This window comes from Simochromis diagramma, unplaced genomic scaffold (genome assembly GCF_900408965.1).
Source record: "Simochromis diagramma unplaced genomic scaffold, fSimDia1.1 OVJJ01000802.1, whole genome shotgun sequence".
Lineage (NCBI taxonomy): Eukaryota > Metazoa > Chordata > Actinopteri > Cichliformes > Cichlidae > Simochromis > Simochromis diagramma.
Window position 1 is genome coordinate 7,131,745 of NW_024387492.1, and position 21,619 is coordinate 7,153,363.

The window sequence follows — 21,619 nt, forward strand, 5'->3', positions numbered from 1 at the left end:
AATAATTTAAGTTAGGTGTTGTTGGCCATTTCAATACAAAGATGGCTATTTTGAGTAGTAATAAGTACACGTGGAGTGGGCTCAAACTACAATATTTTATGTGAGCCCACAGTGCTCAACATTTAAGTGCAAGTCCAAGTGAAATTATTATTTTAAACTAAAAGCAATATGAAAACTATTGGCATAGCTGCTGAAATTCAAAAAAGGGGGAAAAAAAGAAACAGGTCACAATGACTGACAATAAACACCGGTTATGAAAAGGGGAACATCTCATTAAATACATTTTCATTAAATAAATTGTGATAATTTTGTTAAATTGTACTTTGACTTTTTTTGGCAATATTGTGTTAGAGACTTTCATGCTAATAAAGCACCTTTGAATTGGAATTTGAAATATCGGGTCTATATTGAGACATGCAATTCTTTCATAATTACGGAAGCTTGTTTTCACCTTAGCAAAAAGTAAAAAAATAAAAATAAAAATAAAAATAGATACATAAATACAATTGCCATGCAGAGCTAAGTTGAAATGCCACATTATTGTCTCTCAATTTTGAGTTACCTATGTCAGAATGTCCAAATTTCGAGATACAAACGCAAACCCAAAATATTGACTTTCAAACTGCATTTGTTTTATTCTTTTCTTTTTTTCAGAGGCGGAAAAAGGCTTCCATATATAATACCTGAATATTTACAGTTAGGAGCTTAAAAAAACTGGATCCTTTGGCCCTTTTCGCCCCCTGCTGGTTAATTTCGGACTACAAATGGCATTTGTCCCACAATAACAGGCGAGAAAGTAGTCATTGACATGACATTTACTTGTTTATATGTCATTTACTCAGATTTTTAAAAATACATAAATACATTGGGTTTTAACAAGATATATATATATATATATATATATATATATATATATATATATATATATATATATATATATATATATATATTATGATATATATGATATGTTTTGTGCAGATGGATGAAAGATTATCGGGGTTGCTAAAATGATTTGATGATTATGTTGTCGGAGTACTGGCCATAGTAAAGACTCCAGTGATCACCTGCCAAAAAGTGATCTGTTATAAATGACTTCTTGTCCAGTAATCTGTCAAACATATTCTCATGAGATCATTCCTGTCACAAGGTAAAAGCTGCAATTAGTTTTTGTAGATACAAAGATTCTTTATTGCCATGCAGTCACAGAACGAACTTAATGTGGTAGTTCTCAGCCTAAAAGCAGACGGTATTTAAAACAACAGGGTAACAGTACATACAAACAAGATATAACTCAAGAAAACAACATAGAAACACCGGAAACCTAATTTTTCGACACATGGATCACTTTTTGGCACGACACCTGCCGTGTTTGTTTTGCTCCATGGAAAAGGGGAGGGACGTCGCCGCTGACGTCACGCGGCTCGGTCCGCCCACCCCGCTTCTCCTCTGTGTCTCCTTCTCGCAGTCTGGTCGAGAGTCAAAGCCGAAAGCAGAGAGAACATCGACGGTTCTAACTGAACCGAGAATCCACGGCAGTCATGGCGGCGCCGTTAGCCCACTTTGATGAGGACTGGCAGGACTTTAACGAATTCAAGCCGTCCTCGGACGTGGTCGACCCACTAGACAAGCTGAACTCAAACGTGGGCGATTCGTCGGGCCTAGACGATTTCTCGGATCTGGACAACAGTTTCTCTGGGGAGATCTGCAGCTTCAAGTCGATGGAAGACCTTGTCCACGACTTCGACGAGAAGCTCACAGTGTGTTTCCGAAACTACAACACTACGACGGAAAACATAGCTCCCATTAAACCTATCACCGAGGATAATTACTTGAAAGACGACGAGTGAGTGTGATTTTTTTTTTTTTTATTGCCAGTTTTCTTAACGCTAACTTTTAATCTCCCGGCTAGCTAACCACTTTAGCCTCTCCAGGCTAACCTTACATTGGCACTATGGGAATCTTAGCTAGCTTCAATCAGTGCTATGCAATATTTAGCCAGAATACACTTACGATAACACATAACTGAACGTGTTAAACCCATTATCTGTCACAGCTTGACTCGTTAAGTTGGTCTTTAAGAAGGAATAGCATTTTACAAGCAACAAATACAAAAAATTTTTGCTATCTAAAGAAGGAATCAAGAGCTATTTATGTGTGGAGGACGTGTTGATGCCACGTTAACAGTGCTGGTTTTCATGCTGGACTGCTTGATGTTGGCCATAAAACTAGTGATCCTTAAATTGTACATTTGGGAATAACTGAATAGTTGTTGACCCCTGTGCAAATACTCTCTCTCCTCCTGTTTTCAAATTGCCTTTCTCACACGACACAAAAGAGTTTCTGCTTTTGGCTTTCATGATGTTTCCTCTTTCTGGATACAGAGACAAGTATTCATAGATTTTATTGCTACCCTGATGTCAGCCTCCTTCACTTATGGTGGCTTATCAGTATTTATTTATTATATATTATCTGCTGTGCCACATGCACCTTGCACTAGATTAATGTTTAAAAACAGTGGGATGGGTAACAAAAAGAAGAAAATCCACAAAATGTCATGGTAAATGAAATAACTGGGTATTGAAATAAGAATTGATCAAAACCTTCTATTGACTTCAACATCTGGTCTCACCGTGGACTCTACATAGCCAGGTGTGAAATTGCCTTAAGCCTGCATTCTTTCTAATGGGAGCAGACAGAAAGACAGGAAAAACCATCCCACTTCTAACTGCAGTACTTTTTGTACCTGAGTAAATATTTCCCTCATTTGCTGGATAGATACCTTCTTGTATTGTCTTGTATAGTGGTCATTTTTATAAGTTATGGTTCTGTTTAGGCTGAAATAGCTTATGCATAAGCCACATGATTCTGGAGCATCTGTCTTGTGTTTGACGATTGCTGTTTGGGTGTGCTTAATATCCCTAGATTGTCACTGATGGTTCCAAAATTCTAAACTTTAAAGGAGGATTCAAAATGGGTGTCCAGGAACCCAAGTGGGTGATGTCAAGGTCACTCGGTGGTTTTTATCACTAAAATGTTTTCTATTTATCTATTTATTATAAATTCCACATGGAGGTACTTAGTTTATGTTGTATCTCACAGGCACACACACATTTACATGAAAACCTTCTATTAATTCAAAGCGGCAAGTCACATCAGCCCTGCAGCCAGTGTAGTTGTCACTTTAACTACTAAGCTGTCTTGACTGCATGAGTCACTCTCCTCCTCCCTTTTGTAACTAATATTTCAACACTGTGGCACTGTAAGATGCAAGCACACGATGCGGGGAAGCTTTCCTACTGCTGACATGAACAGAACAGAGGTTAGCCATGGATTTCTGCTTTTATAGAGGAATTATAGCGGAACACAGGATAAATTGATAACACACAAACATAAGTGTACTTATCATGTCTTTTTTTAGACACACAAAATAGTAGCACACAGTTAAGGCTGTAAAGGTTGCCGTACCCTTGTGATCAACTTGTCCAAAAGTTACTTGGAGTGAGACGTACCCACTAAGAAGTTTTAAAATTGGATTTGCAGGTTGTACAGGTCCCCCTCCTTATAATTAGAGGCATCAGAGTCTGCCTTTTCTCAGGAAACAGTGGTGGATGTGTGACCCATTCAGAACAACTTTCCTAAGATTCAAAAGCCTCCATAAACCTTTTCTAACAGTTTTTGACACAGACAGAGGGTCCAGAGGATTGTGCGTAGACTTATACAAAACTCTGCTTGAGCACCCAGTTTTGATTTTTATCCCTTTCTTTCTTTTTTTCCACTTCAGTGCAACACACAGACAGTTATGCACATCAGAGAGCTTGTCACAGCAAAAAGAAGTAGCAGTCTGTCTCACTTAATGATCAGTGGAATCCTGTGGGGAAGCTGGCATGACAGCGGAAAGAAAACATTTATGGTTGTTGTAGGTAAAGAAACAGGAAGCGGGGAACGTAATAATTGGACAGCAGCCTAGTCAAGCCTAAAGAGCAGTGCCAGACTCGGTGAGAGTCTTTTCTGGATGACTGCACTTTTGCGGGACGTGCCTAGACGCTTAACGAGTTCTCTGGCAAAACCATGCCTGAGACGAACTGCGGGATGACAAATGTGTGTGTGCTTGAAACAAAGTGGGTAAAAAAATTATATATATTTGTACCCCTGCAAGCATATATGTATTCTTAAAGTAATCCGGACAAATTTCCTCAGCACTGAGGTAAAAACAAACCGATCGAAAATTTCAATTGAAATAACAACCAGGCTTGTTTTTAAAATGCAAATGCACTCAGTGAAACTGAAGCTAATGGTGCGTTTTGGCACACGCTCACGTGGCAGAGACGGCGTCAGTGCTCAAGGCACAAAAAATAGTTCCTTGCCAGCCTTTGCCCTATTTAGAACAACCCAACAGCCCCACGCTTCCCAAGCTGTGCATGAGCACTTCAGGGAGAAATGTGCATGTTATATAAACATTTGCCTGTGTGTGTCTGTGTGTTTGTGTTTCCGAGGATGAGCAAGAGGCTATGACAATGCAGAGCCATTGTGACACATGGGTTCACAGCATCCATCCTCTCTGTGCTTGCACATGCAGAGCCAAAAGAGGAGGGGAAAAAATGAACCTCATACATGCACACTTGAGTTTAAACCCTGAACTGATTTGATTTTCTGTCCTAGAGTTTAAAAAAAAAAAACCACGCAAAAGTACCCCATGGGGGACTAGATGAAAGTAGTTTCCCGCAGTAATTATATAATTGAACCTAACCTTTATCCATTTCACAAGAATCCTCCGAGCCTGCTGACAGTCTGTTAACAAATATGTTTTTACGCATGATGCTGGATTTGTGTTTAACAGTAACTTGTTGTGTTGAACAGACTCCGTGCCACCATCTGTTCGTCTCTGCTAAGTTGTCTGCCAAACTCGAATGCTGCACAGTATTGTAAACATTCAACAGACTGTTGGTGTCACTGTAACGCCCCCCCCAAAATCACCCAGTGTTAGTCACACACTCAGAAAGAGCTCTAATAGTAAAAATTCTGAAAATAATTGGAGAACCAATAGTTTAACCAATGGTTCGTCACATTTCAGCAGACCCTGGGCAAGTGACGTGTTTGTTAGAGCTGTCGCATTTATCAGCGGCTTCGGTGTGATTCAGCAGCAGGAACGCATTGAAGTGGTGAGAGGGTGGTCAGAGAACAGGACACAAAAAGTGCCAAGTAATCATGTGTCATACTAAAAAGAGAAGGACGCTATCTGTCCTGTGTACAGATAAAACTACATTTCACCCGTCCTTCTCTGTTTTGCTCACTACTTCTCTTTATTTCTCATAATACCCAATCCTAACTGCGTCACGGATGCTTGTCTTTGCTCCAGGGTGTGGAACGCTCTGACGGATAACTACGGCAATGTGATGCCGGTGGACTGGAAGACATCGCACACTCGCTCCTTACACCTGCCTTCCCTCAACCTCACCGAACACGAGGTACCACAGAGGCAAACACGGTCCAATGTCATGTCCGATGTTTATAACACACAGTAGATATACATTTCTAAAAGTGAAGTGCACAGATCGGTAATCAGTTTGAACCCTCTGCCTTCAATCTACTTAACCACCTGTTTGTTGTCTCATCCAAGTTTCCTATCTGTCTCTCAATCTCTGCCCTCGCTTCTTTCCCCTGGGACAGAAGTTGGATAACCAATCTTTAGATCTGTCTGACGATGAGGAGCTGAGGGAGCAGATGGACATGCACTCAATCATCGTCTCGTGCATCAACGACGAGCCGCTTTTCACAGCCGAGCAGGTAAAACATTCACACCTGAGCACAGCAGTGTTGTTTTTGGCAGATGTTAAAGAAACTTTGATGTGGATAATTGTGCCTCAGTAGAATTGACATATTTTGCATCTTATGAAGAGCAGAAAACACAGTCTATCTATCCAGCTTACAAAGATGCACTGAAATCCTCAACACAGTCACATTTGGCTAAAGATGTGTGTCCAATAGATTCACTTAGCAATCATGGCTTTGGGACAATAATGTTCAAAAGACATGCTATCCTGTAGCTCAGGGTTTTTTTTCGCATCCATCATGCAGGTACAATGGAGTGATAGACTTTATATTTTGCTCTCAAAAAGGTGAATAAACAGCTTATTTGTGTATTAAGATGTCTTAACTCACAGAAGTGTAACACCATTTCAAAGTGAAAGCATTGCCCTATGATTTTGATTTTGTTTGTTTTTCTTAGAGATGCACCAAATTCATATGAATAAGGAGGAGCACTTTTATTTCGTTGCAGAGATTTGGATATTGGCACCATAACATGGATGTCAAAGCAGCGTTATTTTTACGTGACAGAGTAGGAAAAACGTTTTCGTCACTACAATAAAAAATCATCATGTCAATATAGATCAGAACAGTTGTTCCAATCGTTTTGGTCATGTAAACACACACTGGGTTCTGCTGCTTTTTCTTGAAATCGCTCACCTTATCCCCATGATTTGGGACCTTAGGACTCTGATTTCAGCCTATGTTTACTTGAACTAGCAATAATGTTTTCTGTGAGGAAATGTATGAAGCCTTTAGCACGGTGCTAGTTGTAATGGGACGTGAGGATAAATGTTTTTTCATTTTCAAAATGAATTATTTTTTAACACAATTTAGTGGATTACATGCTTAATTTAGACATTTTGTTTCTACCCCCATACCAATACCAGCGTTGGTATCGATACTATTGATATTTGGATCGATCCGCCCACCTCTGTTGTTTTTTGTACAGGTGATTGAGGAGATAGAGGAGATGATGCAGGAGTCTCCAGACCCAGAGGACGATGAGAGTCCTTCACAGTCCGACTTGTCCATGCTCTCTCAAGACCTCAATGCTCTAAAACGCTCCGGGTCCAACACCAGCTACGAGGACCGTGAGTATCACCGTGTACCACTAAATTGCAGCAACATAAAGCTTTAAAGGCAAAACGCTTTGATGGTGGCGTGCTCGTTCCTCATGTCTGCGCTGTCCAGTGCGTGAAGAAATGGTCAGGCACATGCACTCGTCTGATAACATTCTTACATAACGCGTAACAAATGCGGACAAACAGCAAGTGTGTTGCCCCAAAATGTTATATAATTACAAGCGTATATCTGCCTAATGCTCGACTGGGGTGGAATATGCATTTGTACACAGAAAGCCTTAAGGGCATTTTGTTTCAGGTATTTGCATCTGTTAACTGCAGATTCTAGTGGGTTTGGGTTTTTTCAAACACTGGAAACAAGGACTGTGAGTGTCACAATGTTTGTCTGCAGTATTTAAACATTTACTCTTATTTGAAGGAATAAAAATAAGTAAAGCTACACAACATGTTGCCAAAATACCTTCTTTCTTCATTTCTCGCATTAAATTTGTTTAAGATGTAAAAGGTTTCGTGTAGGTTGTATATTTGTCTGACTTAAAAACATTCAAGTGTAAATTATGTGTTTTTTTTCCCCCAACAAACACTGTATAGACTTAAAACATGGCAATCCATAATCTATAATTAATTGTGACCCTCTGGAACTATGTGGAGGTGTATTATTTCATGGCCTTCGGGATCTTTTTTGCTGAAACCTTCGGGCAGTGGGCGTGTAGCCCCCAGCCAGTATCAGCATGAGGGCTGCGTAGGCAGGAGTCTATTAAAAAAAGAAATGTTGCGACCAGGTTACATCACTGTCTCATCCTCTGCTCTCTGTCTGTGTCGTGGAAATGAAAGCACCTCTATCGGTGCTTTCATTTGTGCTGACTTTCCCCATATTGGATCTCCTTCTTGGATCTCAACTTTTCCCAGCGAGACCTAGAAAGACATTCAAGAAAGAGACACGAAAACAGAGGATGCAAAGCTTCTTAATGAGAAGTAATCGATTCCACAACATCTGTGATAACTGGCGTCATTCTGTGCTACTTTTAGAAGTGCTGTATGTGTACGTCAGACCATCGGCACGTCCAGAAGCATCCTCGCTTCTCATCTTCTTAAGTCTGGATCTTAGTGGGTTGTAAGATGTATTTTTTTTCAATGAAAGACTGGGAGTCATTTCCATGTCATAAGAGAGAAAAAAAAAAAAGACACAAGGAAGCTTAAGTTAGCAGCGCTACCCTCAAATTCAATTCAGTTAAGTTTTAGCACCAAATCACAACAATGGTTGCCTCAAGGTGCCTTTAAATTGTAACAGTAACAACCCACAATAATAGAGAGACCTCCAACAATCAGATGACCCCCCCTATGAGCAATCAATTGGTAACAGTGGGAAGGAAAGCTCCCATTAAACAAGGAAGAAACCTTGTTTAAAGAGGCCACACCTCCATATTTGTATGGAGGCGTGGCCGTGTTTTTGTTTTTGTTTTGTTTTTTTGTGCGTTGAAACCTAACCTTTACCGAAACAATAGAAAAATAACAACATCCTCTCTGATTGACATTTGTTTTCACTAAAGCTGCGCTGTCTCTCTTTCTCTCTGCATTCGTGCTCCAGCTTGCTCAAACACTGCTGCATAATGCACCTTTAAATGAATAATGCCTCTTTGTCTCCTTTTAAACTGGTACAGCAGATACTTATAACCTGGTTATTACACATGTGAATCTTGTAATAGCACTGAAGTAACTGATACAATGTAAGGATTTTGTAAACTGCTGTTCGTTGTGAACACCCGTCAACCCACGTACGCCATCTTCACTCTCCTCCTTCCTCGTATGTTCACACGGTCCTCAGGGCTGCGTCAGATGTCCGTGTCGGAGCTGACCGAGACTCTGGAGGAAGTGGAGGCGGCCATTCGTCGCTACAGTGAGGAGCTGATCCAGGCTCTGGCTCTGCGAGATGAATTGGACTATGAAAAGGAGGTACTTTGATTTATTTAATTATTTTTTTAAATCCACAGCAAGGCAATAACGTTCAGGCTCTACAATGACAAATGGCGGGAAAAAAAAAAATAGCCTGTCAGAAAAGCTCTGTAGTACTTTGAGGTAAATAAGCCTAATGTGAAAGGACAGTTAATCGATAACCTATTTGTTTTATAGCAGCAGCTCTCACGGTTTTCTACAAGCCTATGAACCGCTGGCAGCTTTATTTTTAGCCTGACTTGTCATTGTCACGATTCTGTCACACCGTTCTGTTTGTTTTTTGTTTTTTTCTTTGAAGCATCCAAAAATAGATTTCTGGCATATTAATAATTATTTTAATGAGAATAGCAAAGGGTAGTGTGGTCACAATTAAACAGTTTTTGTTTTTTTTAAATTTTGTTTTGGTTTTTTTTGCATGTATCCAGGTGAAGAACAGCTTCATCTCACTGCTCATTGAAGTGCAGAACAGACAGAAGGAGCACCGCGAGCTGCTGCGGAAGAAGAAGAAAATCCGGCACACGACTACGACGGGGCCCAACGGCCAGAGGACGGCCAGCACGCACATACCCGGCACGGTGAGTCACGCGGTCACGCTTGTGGAAGAAGACATGCATGACTTTGATGAAAGTGTTTAAATTATGAGGAGAGATGCATAACCTGATAAACGGTCTGCATGTGTGAGAATCTTTCATCACAGCACCAAAGGTTCTGCCAGGCGCTCTCCTTCTCTTCGCACTGAAACCAAATCCTTCTCATCTCTCGCTTCTTCTATCTTCCTCTCGCTTCTTGTAGCTCCTCACTGTGGAGGGACTCTCCAATATCATTCAAAATGGCCTCCGTCAAACTTTTGGCAACACAGGAGGGGACAAACAGGTGCCCCTGCTCTTTCCTCTTTCCACTTCCACTGCAGATAAAATTCTCTGCTTCTTCAGTTTGTTTGTTTTTTGTCCTGCCGCCATATTTGCTTCCTTTTGTGCAGCTGCAAACACATGCTTGCCATCGTTTTAATCTGTCTTCTTCATATTTATTTATTTTTTAATTATTCTTTTTTTCCTTCACTTTAGTCATTCTTATCTTTGTCTTTTGTCAAATGTTTTTCTTTTTTCCAGCATGTACGTCTCATTCATCTGATATTTTTATTTTATTGTTTTTACCCTCGCTTCAGTAAACATTTTCTCTGAGCGGCTGCTGAAAGGTTGCAACCAGCAGCCAAATATTTACCACAAGTTCATGTGATCTGCATGGCGCTCACAGATATCATATTTTTATTTTTTTTATTTTGGCGTGAAGCATGACGGTAGCTTTTTGTAGCTGTGTCATTGTATTTGACATAATTGATTTTCTTTGCAGTACCTGACCACAGTGATCCCGTATGAGAAGAAAGCAGGCCCCCCGTCTGTAGAAGATCTCCAGATCCTCACAAAGAGTGAGTCGAAAGTCTTATCAGAGAAACGCAAATGTGTTACATCATCATTTGGAGGGTGTTTGGATTCATATATGAAGTAAACAACAATTTACATTCGATGATTACAATTCAAACCTGTGTGAATTTTATCAGTTGGACAAACTTCTTTTCATCTGCACCAACCCAGATAAAATGACATTCAGTAAAATAATATTGTGTTACCAGGCAAACCCGGTGTTGCTGTTTGATTGGGGCTAACCTGTCAGTTTGTGTGGTTGTTTTCTAAATGTAAAAAGCTGCTGTCTTCATTCTAGTCCTCCATGCCATGAGGGATGACAGTGAGAAGGTACCTGCCCTCCTAACAGACTATATTCTCAAAGGTAAGCACTAAGACTTTATATAAAGTCTATAATTTGACTAAAACGGAGGAAAAAACAGTCCAAATTTTATATCTCTCTCACAATCAGGTGACTTTATTCAGACACCCACACTCTGTTTTGTAATAAAAGGGGGGAAACGCAGAGTTCCCTTCTTTGTTTTTAGGGAAGCTGAGAGTGCAGAAACGTAGGCCACTGTACAAAGGTTAATTAAAGGAGAAGAGAAATCCTTTCCTTGCCACCCTTCAGTATTGACCTGTACTTCCTTTGTCTTTCACCTGTGCCGCGTTGTCCTTTGGGGGTAGCTCTGGTATGAGAGCAGTGGAAACTGAGGTTTGAGAGGTGACCACAGATCCAATTCTCTCTCTGTGCGCATTGGTGACTTTAGCTATGCCCAGAAGCAGCAGCCGTCCCCTCACTCCCTCCTCGCTACTGTGGTGCTTGTTTGCTGCACTACACTTCCTCCTAAAACACAAAAGCACACCCATATTTTGCCTTTACTGCGAGCTTGTAGTGGTACCTACCTGTTCATGTGTGCTTCTCACCTGTAATTACCATTTCCTCTTCACTCACTGGGTCCGTGCTGTAGTTGCTTTTGCCTAATGTGCAGCTCTCCTTTGTGCAAATAAAGTAAAGGGCGTTTCTGCTCTTGTTCTCTCCACAGTCCTCTGTCCCACGTAAGGTCAAAGGCGACACTCCTGTTTCCAGAACCATCCACTGGACCATCAGAAGAGGGTTCTGGTAATCCAGGAAAAACCCACAAAGTGGCCCCCAGTTTCCACATCATAGACTTTCTTTCCTTGTGGTACTTTTTTTTTTTTAAACTCTGTTGATCCTAGGATTTTAACTCTCCTTGACTCGTATATTCCAATGTAACTTTTAACTTTTTAATGCTTGAGTACTACATCTCTATGTATGTTCTGACTGCATGATAACTTGTCTATAGATGCCAGTAATCAGTATTAGTCTGAACACTTCACTTCCTGGTTTGTGCGGGGCTTTTTTTTTTTTTTTGAGTTGTGAACAGTCAGGAAAATAACAAAAGTTCAACCTGCGTGCAACGTCATCAAGCTTGTGTGAGGTGAAATTTGCATCTGTGTAGTTCATGCCTGACAGGAAAAACGAATCCGGGCAGAATCTGTGAATCTCAAAGTGCCGGGCAAGTCGTGTTATGAAGTCTTGTTTTGTTATTTCCTCGTTAGGAATCCATTGCATTAATGGCATTTGTTGATGGTTGCACATCATGACAGCGTCTTAAGGTTGAAAACTGCTTGGTGAGGATCAAGGAACAAACCCTTTAATTTAAAAATGCAAAACTGTAGGTAGTGATGTTGTTGCATGTTGCTTTAGGGTTTGCACTCGTTAGTAGCTGTTAGCTGAATGTTAAGATGAAATATTTTGTATATGATGAAAGAAATTGCACAGTTTGGGGAACTTTTTTTTTTTTAAATAGGGAAAAAAAGTGGAAAGACTTAAAGTCGTAGCTGGATGAACAAATATGTAAAGCATATTTTTGGATAAGGGGATGGTTTTTAGTGAGATAAGGGACTTTGTAAACATTTTGTAAATCTAGTCTGTTGACCTCTGAGCCCTCAAGTAGTAACCTCCCCATTCCCACCAATGTCATCACTTCCCCACGAGGTGTCATTTCACGAGTCTGCAGATACCTCATGTGCTAAAGTTCAGCATTAGTGGCAACCAGTCTGTCTGATTGTATGTTAGCTTGGTGTTGTAGCTCAAATGAAGTCAGATTTGGTAAATAGTTAAGCATCTGTTATTAGTTGTGGCATTTTTAAACCAGTCTCTTACATCTTTAGCGGTTAAATTTTAGTGGTAGCACTTTACTCCGTCAGTGATCTGATTGTGTGCTGTCGTAGCACAGAGTACGTCTCAGTAGATTAGTGTGTGGTGAAGCAAAACTGCTGTGTAATGTCTTCGGCGGCTCTGGAGAACCTTTAACATGATGTCACCAAGGTTATTTCATCCCAGGCTTGAGAAAACCTTCAGGATCTGCACTAGGACTAAAAGTCTGGGCTTTCTTCCAAGTCTTTCTGGAAGTGCAATACTTACTGGCAGGAGTTGCCCCTCTAAAACCAACCGCGTCTTCAGCAAGTTGGCACGCTAACGTTCGAAACACCAGCCGCTACAGGTGCACCACACACTGTCAGATCAGGTCTAGCCTAGCTCTCAGGTACGATCATCAGTGTTAGTAGTTTAAATCATCCTCAGAAAGTTGCTGACATTCCTGAGTCGTCTTTTAGCAGCTAGACTCGGAGCTTGCTGCACTTCTATCTTAGAAATGTTCTCATGCATAGCAGCCACTCGGCTGAACCCGCTCAGAATCATGTAGTACGCTCTGCAGTCATAGCAGCAGCTGTAGCGCAGGTAACATCTGTAGAGGCTGCAGTAGCATCTGCTTGTTGTAGGGGTCTTCTTATAATAGCATAGCTGTGGTTAACACATCTGTCTTTTACTGGGTAATAATCGAACGCCTCGCTCTCGGAAAGGGGAGTGATGAAGATGATGAATGTCGGGGAAGATTGCACAAACGGTTGCTTAAATGAATAGGGGGTCATTTATTTTGTAAAGGAAGTCAAAAGCTTGTAGTGCTGTGTTAAGACTATTTATATGTAACCTGTTTCTACTTTTGCCAGCTAAGAAAACATTCGCAACCAAGCATGTGCTGCATGCACTTTAGTGTTGCAAACACATTTCTTATGGTTAATGATTTGTCTGTTTAGGAGCATATGGATATTAGATTAAAGGGACAAGCAGAGTTTTTTTTTTTTTTTATAGTTTTAACTCGTGGAAAGTAATCAGAAGTCCTAAAATCAGAGGCAGCGAAATACTTAAATCATATCTTGAAAGGTGTCTATTGATTTGTCATAATCTGGTTAGGAAAGTGCTTGAATTAAACTAGCTTTTAATGCCATCTGTGTAAATAAAACACTGATTTATAATGACATGGCAGTCAGCACAGAGGTCACTGAAAGATCTCGTCTCAGGCCAGAGCCTCTCATCCGGGCTGCTCAGCAGACATATCAGTTCAACTACCAATTGAAAGATTTATATTTATATATGTACAACAAGCAATGAAATAAGAGGCTGCCTTTGTAAATGCCTGAAAATCTTTGTACAGTTAACAAATAACTCATTTTTTTTAATGCAATATAATTCCCAAGTTTGGGGTTTAATGTTTACTGTCTCATGTGGTACTGCAATATATTAATTTATTATGTAAATGTTTGTTTTGTAACCATATTATTGACTGTAATGGTACAAGTGTTTTGTGCCCTCATTGCATTGCAACCCATTTCAAAATAAAAACTAGAGTTACCTCCTCATGCTTGTTTTCCCTGTTAATTTGCAGGTTAGGTCTGTGCATGTCCAACCTTGACCTTTCAGATATGAACAATGCACAAATGTCTAACAGAGTATAAAGTACCATCCTAATTATTTTAGTGCATATTAAGTCACTGCTGTGTCAAAACTGTGTATTTGAATGTCAAGAAGACCATTTTTGTCAAGTTTGGAAAAACTTTCCAATATGATGTAGAAATTATTCACATGACTGTTTGCTTGATGTTGAGCAACTCGGGAAGTGTGGCTGAGGAAGCCTGATCTGGGAATCATGCTTTGGATTTCATGGAAAATATGAAATTCACCTGAAATGAATGACTCATATTTACCAGTTTAATGTTATCACTGTGAAAACATAGATGGGGAAAGTCATAAAACTAAGACAGTCTAGCGTTTTCCTCCATCACGACCCTCTAGTGCATGCAAACGTGCAAGCAGCTCTTTCCAGGGCGACCGGAGCTTTCTCCCAAATGGTGAAAAATGACTGAATAGAGGCTGTTCATTCAGCTTTTTTTTTTTTTTTTTATTTTTTTAAAACAACTTTTTAACAAACAAGTCAATTATATTTTACAGACCTGTTTCAGTTTAATAGCTGAACATTGTGGATTCATGAAACACCTCCAAACACATTTCTGTACGTTTACATTTTTTTTTTCCCAAGAAAACAAACTTGTCATTTAAATTTCCAAAACAAATACCTTTACAGACCTAAATATGCAAGATGCAAAATGGACTTCCTGCAGACTTCACCAAGCTGTTGCACTTTGCTGACTCAAAGGAAAGATGTCCTCAACGAGAGAGCCGTTAGAATTATACAGTTCATTCAAGAAGGAACTCCAACATAGATTTTGGCAAAAGACCTTGGTTGTTCCCAAATCTGGAGGAAGTAAAAACTTAATGGGAAGATTTATAAAAGAATACCATGAGTCTACATAAGATGTCAAAGTATGAGGATGAAATATAGAAAACAGAAAACAGGAGTTTATGCTTGTGAAAGAATTGCAAGAAATAGTCTAGCACTAAAACATAACAACGGTCGCCTCAAGGTGCTTTTATTGGAATGTAAAGACGCTACAATCAAATGACACCCAATGAGCAAGCACTTGGCGACAGTGGGAAGGAAAAAGCACACAAAACACAACGGAAATGGGGGGGAAAAGAAAGAAAAGAAAACAGAAATAGGAGAAGAAGAAAAAACAGATTTCCAAAAGCACAAGGGAAGTGTTTCTGGGGAGACAATAACCCGACGGACCAGTTGCAGGAACCAAAATATGCAATAAGAATCGCGCTGGGAGACACTTAAAAGAAGTGGAGGATCTATCGGTTTTGTGAAGAAAGAAAAGATGAGAGGTCAGAATGTTAGCCTAACTATTAGCCTAAAAATCCGTCATCAGTATTATATGAATCATGATAAAACACGCCTACAATGTTTTGGGTTCCTGCAACTGGTCCGTCGTTTTATAGCCTCCCCAGAAACACTTCCCTTGTGCTTTTGGAAATCTGTTTTTTCCTATTTCTGTTTTGGTTTTTCCCATTTCCGTTGTCGTTTTTCCTATTTCTCTTGTCGTGTTTCCTATTTCCATTGTGCTTTGTGTGCTTTTGCAGCGTTTTTCTTATTGCTGGTGTTCCAGTCCGTTTGGCCTCTCAGGGCCACATAAAAAAAACCTCCCTTTTAACAGAAAGAAATCTCCCACAGAACCAGCCAGGGGCAGCCATCAGCCATGACCAGTTTGGAGGTCAGGGGAGGGAGGCACAACAAAAGACTCGCCCTGGGAGAGAGCCAGAGATTAATAATAACTAAGAATTAATAGTAACTAATGAACCTAGGAAGGAAAAACCTTCTTATAGTGTAATGCTTCTCTTAATGATTCCAGATATTTTTTCCTTTACTTCATCTTTGGAAGTGTTAAAGTTAATTTAAAAAAAAATTGAGATATGTTTATGATATATAAATATGGGAAAAAGTGACATAAAAAGTTGAATGAACATGCCAAGGTTTAAATAAGAGATTTTTTTAACAGAGCATCCAAATACAGCATGACTTCAAAGGGTTTACAGCGGAAAATGGCAGGAAAGCTTTGATATAAATAACAAACGTATGTGTCTGTATCTTTGATTTTTTTTCTCTTTAATTCTGTGTGTCCAGTGGTGATGTCAGATGTGTCCTAGTTTTCCTTCCACACAAGCAGCTGCTTCCACCTTCCACTCTGTAATGTTTGAATGTCAGAACAGTTCCCTTCTCCTTCCTTCACAGAGTTATTCCACTGTTCTTGTCACGAATCCCATTGGGCTCCTCTTACTCCCCCCCCCCCCTCTTTACTGCAGCTGTGGCTCATCTTGAGAGAACTGTTAGCCAGCTGCTATGACGCTTTAGCTGAACATGAAAAAGGGTGGATTTAAACATTTTAAGAGTCTTGTTCAGGATGTTGCCGGCCCTGCCGCCAGGTCACAGGTTAGTGTCGGTGAACATGGTGTGCTCCTTCCTCACTGTGCTGAAACCTTTGATTGTATCAACAAATTCTTCATCATCCATAAACTGTAGAAGAAGAATGGAGATTATTAAAGGAAATAGTCATATTTCCAGTGATATGTTTTTTCTTATTAAGCAAGTCTGTCTCTCCTGTGAGTGTTTAAATACCTACAGTTCTGTGGACAAATGTAAAGAATGTGCAGAGTGAGAAGGTCATAGGTTAGCAGTATATAGCATACTACATTCCTCTGCTGTGACGGTAGCAAAAGGCCTTTAGTGCTTCCAGTTTAAACAGGCACAGCATAAGTTTTTGGGATCTCTCACCATCCCACTGTCATGGCCTGAAATGTTGGGATCCCACACGTCATCGTCTCCAGTGAGTGACTTCCCATCCATCACCTGGCTGACGCTGCGCCTCAGGGAGTTCACACTGAGGATGCCCAACTCACCCTGTGGAGGATCCTCATCTCCAGGCTCACATTTAGCTTCCAGCACTTCCTGGTAAGACAGAAAAAGTGCTAAGTATCACTTGCATATAGAATAAAAATGTATTTGTATATGTAGATTAGACATTTGCTTTTACCTCCATCTTCATGGTGAAGGCCTTGAGCGTTACACTGTTGGAGAAGCCTGTTGTGTCAGGCACAGTATCAAACTGGGGGAAATGAATGAGAGAATTTTTCAGTTGAGAGTAATGAAATAAATGTATTTTCTGGGCTACAAATACTAGCAATCCTTTCTTATTTGCTAAATAGTTGCCTTCTTAATACATTGTAACTTATAACACAGTAACTTCTTTAATAAACTGGTAATAATAAAGTTAAGCAGAGAAACTACTAAGAATAAATACTAAGAAAACACTCAAATGTTACCCATCAACTAAATTTGAGTGGTGTATGCTGGTAATAACTCAGACAGCATGGCATACGTCCTTGGAAAATATAGTAGTATTGATTGCCCATCAGTTCTATTCAAAGTTTATGCTGGCAACAGCCCACATTTTATTATCTAAGAAATGTATATAGAGTTGAGGCTCGGGTGTGAAAACGTATGGTTTTAAGGGTTTTTATCATTTTTATCATTAATTTTTTTTTAAATCGTTTTTATCGTTAACTCAGTTTCCCTGGGTCTTTTCCCATGTGTTATCATTAAATCTTCCTTTTTTTTTGGTACTGGTAGTGGTTTTATTTTGTTGTATTTATCCGCGACACCTTAAAGGCCGGAAAATATTGTCGGACATAAACTGGTTCATGGCCCAAAAAGGCTGGGCACCGCTGGTATAGAGAATAAACAATGTAATATACTATAGTATAACATAGCATACTATAGTACAAAACGCATAGTATAGTATAGTATAGTATAGTGTAATATAGTATAGAAACTAAACAATATCATATACTATAGCATAAAATATATAGTATATCACACTATAGTGGAGTATAGTAGTATATACAGTTGTACTGGCAAAAAGTCTAATCAGGAAAAGTCATGAGTGTCATTCATAATATAAATATTAGGTGCCTTGGTGACTCCTGGTGAATAAGTCAAACACAGCTAGCTAGCTGCAGTCAGTAACCAGTGGTTACTGAGACACGTACAGTTTCACTTACAAATTGTAAGTGAAATGTTGAATAAGCGATAAGACAAAAAGAAACTAGAGTAGATCTCCCCTCACCAACATAGAGTTGCTGGGTGGGTAGATAGCCATGGGACTCCTCTTCTGCATGGGCAGGGCCACCAATGGAGGTCTCTCTCTGCTGAATGGGGGTTTGTTCAGGGCCTAGGCCATGATGAAGAGCGGGAATGGAAAGTTTGGTTTAAGCTGCTTTCTAATGGTTTCAATGATTGCGCCAGTTGTCTATCGTGCAGTTTATGCACGTTTTTATTAATAATGGAAAGAGCAATTAGTAAAATCAGTCTGCCACCATTCACACACAGTAACACAGATGCTGTATCTTACCTTATGAAGCACAACAGCTAGCACGATGGCGAGCAGCAGTAGGGCAATGCCTGCCATCACTACAATGAACCACAGTTCCCGGACAACTTGCCTCTCCTCTTGGCCTCCCTCTGCCCTCTCACCTCCTCCTCCTCCTCCTACAAGAGGAGTGGGGTTTGGTGAATCTGGAATGATAAATCAGTAAATACCATAAAGGCATTATGTATTACGGTAATTTTGCACAAAGCTATTCTGTCTTCATTAGTCTTTATAGTCTCTTTTTTTATTTTGCAGATATCATCTGAATATACAAGCAAGAGTGATGATAGATGAAATGAAAGATGAAAGATTCATAGATAAAGTATGCACAGTTATGACTTGTAGGGTCATACAAGTCTATCATGTAGGGTTTAGATTGCATGTCACAAATCAACACTTAGAGAAAGAAAGATGATCAGATGCTTGCCGAGGAAGAGATAACACTGTAACTGGAGACACTCCGGCTTGCTTGGCCTAGTTTCTAACCTTCGGAGTAAGCAGCAAAGACCACACTTTCATTCCATTTATACTTTAACAGAGACCATGACTGGCAGTGGATATTGGTGGATTAAAGAGCATATACTGCAGGTAGGCCCCTGAAGGCAAAAAGATGCGAGCATAACATGTGCAATATTTCATGCAGTTTTCCAGCATGTTCCAACATTCAGTACCAGCCTATTTCTGCCCAAGATGTTGCAGACACTCACTGCAAACTGACAGCAGGTGAAAAATGATGAAGGGGTCGGTGGAAAAAGTTGCTGTGTGGGAGAAGTGGGACTCACCGGTGCTGATGTCCGTTGTTCGGCCTGTAGCGGGGGGTGCTGACAGCCCCTCGCTGTGTGACACATCGATCAGAAGGGCAAAGACCTGCCAGGCGTTTAGGATCACCACTGTCCACCCATCACTATTTTACATCTGATACTTTTATTTGCTGACTGGCTCCCTTCAGGACTCAACACTCAATTGAGTCCAGCCATGTCTTGTTACAAATTAATCCCAGACAGCAGGAGGAAGACAAAACGCCTAGTATCATAGCTCAAGAAGCCTTGAAAAAAGCTGCATTTGAGTCCTTCTCCACCTCCGATCAACCCCCCAGCGGTGCCATGGTAACAGCCAGGTGTCTGGTTTCAGCTCACCTGAAGAGGCATGTTAGCATATCACCTCTCTGATCCTCCAGTGTACTGCTAGTGTGAGTCATTTCTTATACAGCCTGTCTGTAAGTATGGACACTCATATCAACTGATGGCAGATGGAATAGTTATACAAGCTAAGCTAAGCTACACTAAAAGCTAATAGTTGCACTTTGAAAATATATCTTTGTAATAAGAAACAAACACCAGACAAGCTCCAACAGAAGAGCTAGTATTCAAATGTGGAGGATGAACACAATAAATATAGTGTAAGACACAAGAATGTCTATATTCCAAATATATAATCTGCTCCAGTTGTTTGTCTTTCTGCATGTTTGTTAGCAGTTTGGCATCCACAGTTTTCAACCTATCAAGTTCAAATTTTGTGAGATGGTAGATACCAGCAACAGCTCCAACCAAATTACTTCAGGTGAAAGATCAACATCACATCCAAATTGGTGGGAAAATCAGTAAAAACTTTATATTGCCTACAATTTTTTATGGATTTTCTTTAAATTTCAAAACAACATACTAGGTCATGGGGGACATGGGTGCCTAGGTTGGCTAAGCATTTAAGCGTGACCTTAGCGTCCTGTATATCATATGAAAGGCCACAGAGAGAGCTGTACAACACTTTTAATTGTCTCAATATGATGCACTAAGACATCACAATGACAATAAAAAACAGGCTGACATCATGATATTGTAATAAAAATATCAAAGTTTTACTGTAGCCCCTGCCCTTTGGGGGAGTTGTGCTCTTAAAAAATACCTTTTTATTTTATCTGTGCTTCAAAAAAGGAACCAGTATGAGTTTAACTTGGTTATTTGTGTGCATCAAGAGGAAACTGTACATAATATTTGCTCAGTTTATTTTCAAGTGAAATCGGTCATCTTACGTTTGGAGTTTCTCTTTAAATTTTGGGTGGAAAACTCACTTTTTCTTTATTGCTAAATAATAGTGACTAAAAAGAAACCCATCTAAAGATAAAGCTGTAATGTGGTAACTTCTGTTTTTATCGTATGCCCTTTACGCCACTAATTCTACTTTGATTACTCAAAAGGAAGCAGCCTTTGTCGGTGACTGATTTAAAGGATAACACACTGTCTGGCTCATAAGGGGCCTTTGGCCAGCATGAGTTTCAGTTACACTGTTTAACTGAATTTTATGCATCATCATGTTATTGCTGGCGCAGTTGAAAGACATGTATGTAAGGTTAACTGCTGATTTTAAATGGGCTGTAGGCATGAATGTGTTAGTCCTGCAACAGATTCGCGACCTGTCCAGCCCAACTGCATCCCTGGACCGGATATGTGGAAGAGTATGGGTGAATGGATATACTTATAACCATTTTGGGGGGAAAGCTAAAATATTTTTTTGTAAAGAAAAAACTTTGTAATATGAGCTCCAAATATTTCTGAGAATAACGTGAACTTACTGACCTGTGCAATATCCTGTATGACCACACGATGGCACTAGGCAGCTACTGCTGGCTTTGCCCTTTCCTGAGTGAACCTACCTCACACCCAGTCATAGTTTTTTATTGCACTGCAGTGAGATTTGGAACAGCTGCATATCCCGTCACATGTATGCTCATTATTTAAAAATAATAAAAATAATAATAATAATAATGATATTAAAGATCAACTAAACCCTTCGATTTGTGTGCTGGAGAAACTGGTGCACAAAGTCTTAAAGTGACCTTCAACTTTTCAGGTGTTCAGCCTGCTTTGGTGGAGGTGATGGGGTGATTGACAGTAAAGAGCTACAGGAATAACTTTACTAACAGTTTTCCAGAGGATTGCATGAAATCTTTTATTTTCTATTTTCTTCTTCCTCCTCTTAAATTCTACATGGAAAATGGTCCCCTGTTGTATCCTGGATGTATGCATTGATGCAGGTATCAGTGTCATCTGTTTTCCTACCTACTTGTTAAAGTCCTCAGAATGATCTGTGCACAGTCTGCCACAACTACCATCTGCTTTCACTTCATCTACTAAAGAAGGGAAATTTCTCACCTGCTCACCTTTAACATGTCTAGATAGATGATGATTA

The 21,619-nt window shown here is 39.9% G+C and overlaps 2 protein-coding genes across 3 annotated transcripts; one reads left to right on the forward strand and one right to left on the reverse strand.

Annotated features, from left to right (window-relative positions):
• The first annotated feature begins 1,423 nt into the window (after positions 1–1,423).
• On the forward strand, positions 1,424–13,969 carry si:ch211-57i17.1 (uncharacterized protein LOC565010 homolog). Of its 2 annotated transcripts, XM_040016845.1 has the most exons (10): positions 1,424–1,843; positions 5,357–5,465; positions 5,668–5,784; positions 6,758–6,899; positions 8,716–8,843; positions 9,269–9,418; positions 9,636–9,716; positions 10,194–10,269; positions 10,563–10,628; positions 11,290–13,969. In XM_040016845.1, the coding sequence occupies exons 1-10, from the start codon at positions 1,539–1,541 to the stop codon at positions 11,304–11,306; spliced, it is 1,191 nt and encodes a 396-aa protein (XP_039872779.1). In that variant the 5' UTR covers positions 1,424–1,538; the 3' UTR covers positions 11,307–13,969. The 2 variants fall into 2 exon arrangements, with proteins under 2 accessions (XP_039872779.1, XP_039872781.1); XM_040016847.1 differs by lacking the exon at positions 9,636–9,716 and having other exon boundaries at positions 1,425–1,843.
• Positions 13,970–16,110: 2,141 nt separating this feature from the next.
• Positions 16,111–19,801, reverse strand: si:ch211-57i17.5 (usherin). Its single transcript, XM_040017076.1, has 6 exons — positions 19,216–19,801; positions 18,416–18,579; positions 18,131–18,235; positions 17,039–17,110; positions 16,780–16,953; positions 16,111–16,521 (listed from the first exon to the last, which is right to left on the reverse strand). Exons 2-6 carry the CDS (start codon positions 18,470–18,472, stop codon positions 16,432–16,434), a joined length of 498 nt encoding a protein of 165 aa, XP_039873010.1. The 5' UTR covers positions 18,473–18,579; positions 19,216–19,801; the 3' UTR covers positions 16,111–16,431.
• Positions 19,802–21,619: the final 1,818 nt, after the last annotated feature.